We start from the raw sequence: 2,500 nt of genomic DNA, 5'->3' as shown, positions 1-2,500 counted from the left end.
AGTTTCTAAAAATAATCAAAATTCTCATTTTAAGCTCCAGCGTCATAAAACATATTTTGTTTCTAACCCTAAAAATGCAAGCTATATTGATTCCCATTTCAGCAGGAAAAAAAAAAGCAATGTGCATAACTGCATTTCTATTGCACCTATTTTTAATGTAAAAAAAAAAAGGAACAATATTATGGATTTATTCAAGACAAAGAAACAGCAGCATATACTTACAATAGAGAACTCTACACGATCTAGCGAGCCATCCTTGTCCATGTCCGACAGGTCCCAAATCTTGCCAAGCGTTTCCATAGGAAGCTTGGAGTTGAGCATAACACCTCTAACCTATGAAGGAAGGACATGGATGAGATATTTACCAATGTAAAGTTTTGAGTCCCCTTCCCCCTTGCTTTCTCTACCCATCCCAATCATTTACAGCTACCACATCACCTTCTACATCACTTTCATTCTTCCCTTTTCCATCACCATTTCCATTGCCTTCCCTTTTCCCTTTTCTTTTTCTCATTTCTCCTTTCACATGGAAGCAATAACCATTTGTAATCATAGGAAACAATAATCACTTGTAAACATAAAACATCTCCAGCTTATCCTTTCTCACATTATCTTTCATCTACTAAACCATTCCTTTTCTCTCCTTTACCATTTCCTCTCCCTTTCCTTTTCCCTTTATATTCCCTTCCCTTTCCCTCCCCCTTTACACTTTTCATTCCTCTCCTCATATCCTTCTAGCTTTCCATTTCCCCTTCCCCATCCCCATTCAAAAGAAAAGAAAAAAGAAAGAAAAAAAAAGAAAGAAAAGAAAAAAAAACTCACCTTATTGCCATGAAGCTTATTGGCTTCTGGTCCCAAGGAATTAAATATTTGGTCGTAGCGCATTCTGTCTGTCGGGGTTATGGTCCACACTCCAGGGGCAGCCGCGGGACTGTGGTGTGGGGGGGCTGGTTTGACTGGGGGTGGTGGATGTGGGGGAGGTTCACCCTGCGAGAGAGCAAAGGTAAAGAACATGAAAATAAGAGATTCAATAATAATTTGGCAAGTTGTGGTTTGTGTTAAAATAAAGGTGGGTATTCCCTATTTTCTGATTGCTTTTTTCCTAAGTATATTGTTATTAATATTACATTCATCTCCATTATCAAGAATCATAATACTGTCTTTTGTAATCATCAATTATACCAAGAATTTTAGCAGGATACCATTCTCACTATCATTAACAACATTAACTTAAAGAGAACTACCACCACTACCACTGCTTTCCCCTCACTCCTCTGTAACAAATTAAAAAGACCTTACCATATTTGGTGGTGGTGTTGGCAAGTTAACGTTCGCTAAGCTGGGTTCCTTGCCGTTTTGTACCAATGCCACCATCTTCAGGGATACAAACATGCCAGCCTTGTCCAGGTAGCCTTTTCCGCCAGGGTCGCTAATGTCCCATATCTGCACGACGCAAGATTTGTAATATCGTTAAATAAGTCTCACACAGGCAGGAAATAAGTCCTTAAGGAGAGACAGTTCAGTTCTCATTTCCATATCAGGAATGAGGTACTAAAAAAAATGTTAAAAATACAAATTCTATGAGGTTCAGGCCTTGTCAACACTGACCGCAAAAACTAATGATTCACAGCAAATTCCACAACAACAACAAAAATCTGAAGCTTTAACTAGTCTTTTCACAGCCTCGGTTAATCCTCCATATTCTTCTCTACCCCACTATAGAACAACAAGAATATATTTATAAAAAGAGGTAGAAACACTAACTCAACACTTACTCGACTAAGAATATTATCATTGAGGCCGGATTTTTTCAAGAATCCTGCAGCCGGTCCAGCCTGGATTATGCCACTACCAGAGGGGTCTACTTTCTTGTACCATGCTTCAAAGACACTTGTATGATCCCCCGCCACCTGTGAGGAGACAATGACAACAGATAAATATGGTAGTTACAAGGTAACTTACAATAGGCTAACAAACGTGTTCTCTAAAATTATCTTTAAGATCTGCATTTATCTGAGAGCAAGCTAGGAAGAACCTACCATAAAGCTCAATACTGTAACAATAACAATAATAATAATAAAAACAATACTAACAACAATAACACTTACACTACTACTACTACTACTACTACTACTACTACTACTACTACTACTACTACTACTACTACTACTACTACTACTACTACTACTACTACTACTACTACTACTACTAATGATCAGAATAATAATAATAAATGACAACAATAACAACAATAATAATGATGATAATGATAATCAAGATCAATAGGGACAATTCTGCACGAACTACCTAAAGAAAAAGATGGCTAATAATAATAACTACAATAATTATCAATTCTCAATAATAATAATAATAATAAAAAGAAATAATAATAATAACAAAAAGAAATAATAACAATAATAATAATAACAAAAAGAAATAATAATAACAATAATAACAATAAAAAGATAAAAATAAAAATCAATATTAACAGTATCAATAA

The 2,500-nt window shown here is 35.5% G+C and overlaps 1 protein-coding gene across 6 annotated transcripts in view; it reads right to left on the bottom strand.

The window, feature by feature from the left end:
* LOC113818982 (Epidermal growth factor receptor pathway substrate clone 15) overlaps positions 1-2,500 on the bottom strand; it is a 41,209-nt gene that overhangs the window by 31,907 nt on the left and 6,802 nt on the right. For all 6 annotated transcript variants that reach the window (XM_070115836.1, XM_070115838.1, XM_027371213.2 and 3 more), the window contains exons 2-5: positions 1,776-1,910; positions 1,300-1,443; positions 823-987; positions 223-333 (exon numbers count right to left, since the gene is read on the bottom strand). In XM_070115836.1, the coding sequence (XP_069971937.1) occupies positions 223-333; positions 823-987; positions 1,300-1,443; positions 1,776-1,910 (555 nt within the window). The remainder of the gene's footprint in view (positions 1-222; positions 334-822; positions 988-1,299; positions 1,444-1,775; positions 1,911-2,500) is intronic.

Source organism: Penaeus vannamei, chromosome 38, assembly GCF_042767895.1.
Source record: "Penaeus vannamei isolate JL-2024 chromosome 38, ASM4276789v1, whole genome shotgun sequence".
Taxonomy (NCBI): Eukaryota; Metazoa; Arthropoda; class Malacostraca; order Decapoda; family Penaeidae; genus Penaeus; species Penaeus vannamei.
The sequence above is the reverse complement of the archived record's forward strand: the minus strand, read 5'-3'. Positions and strand labels throughout refer to the sequence as shown.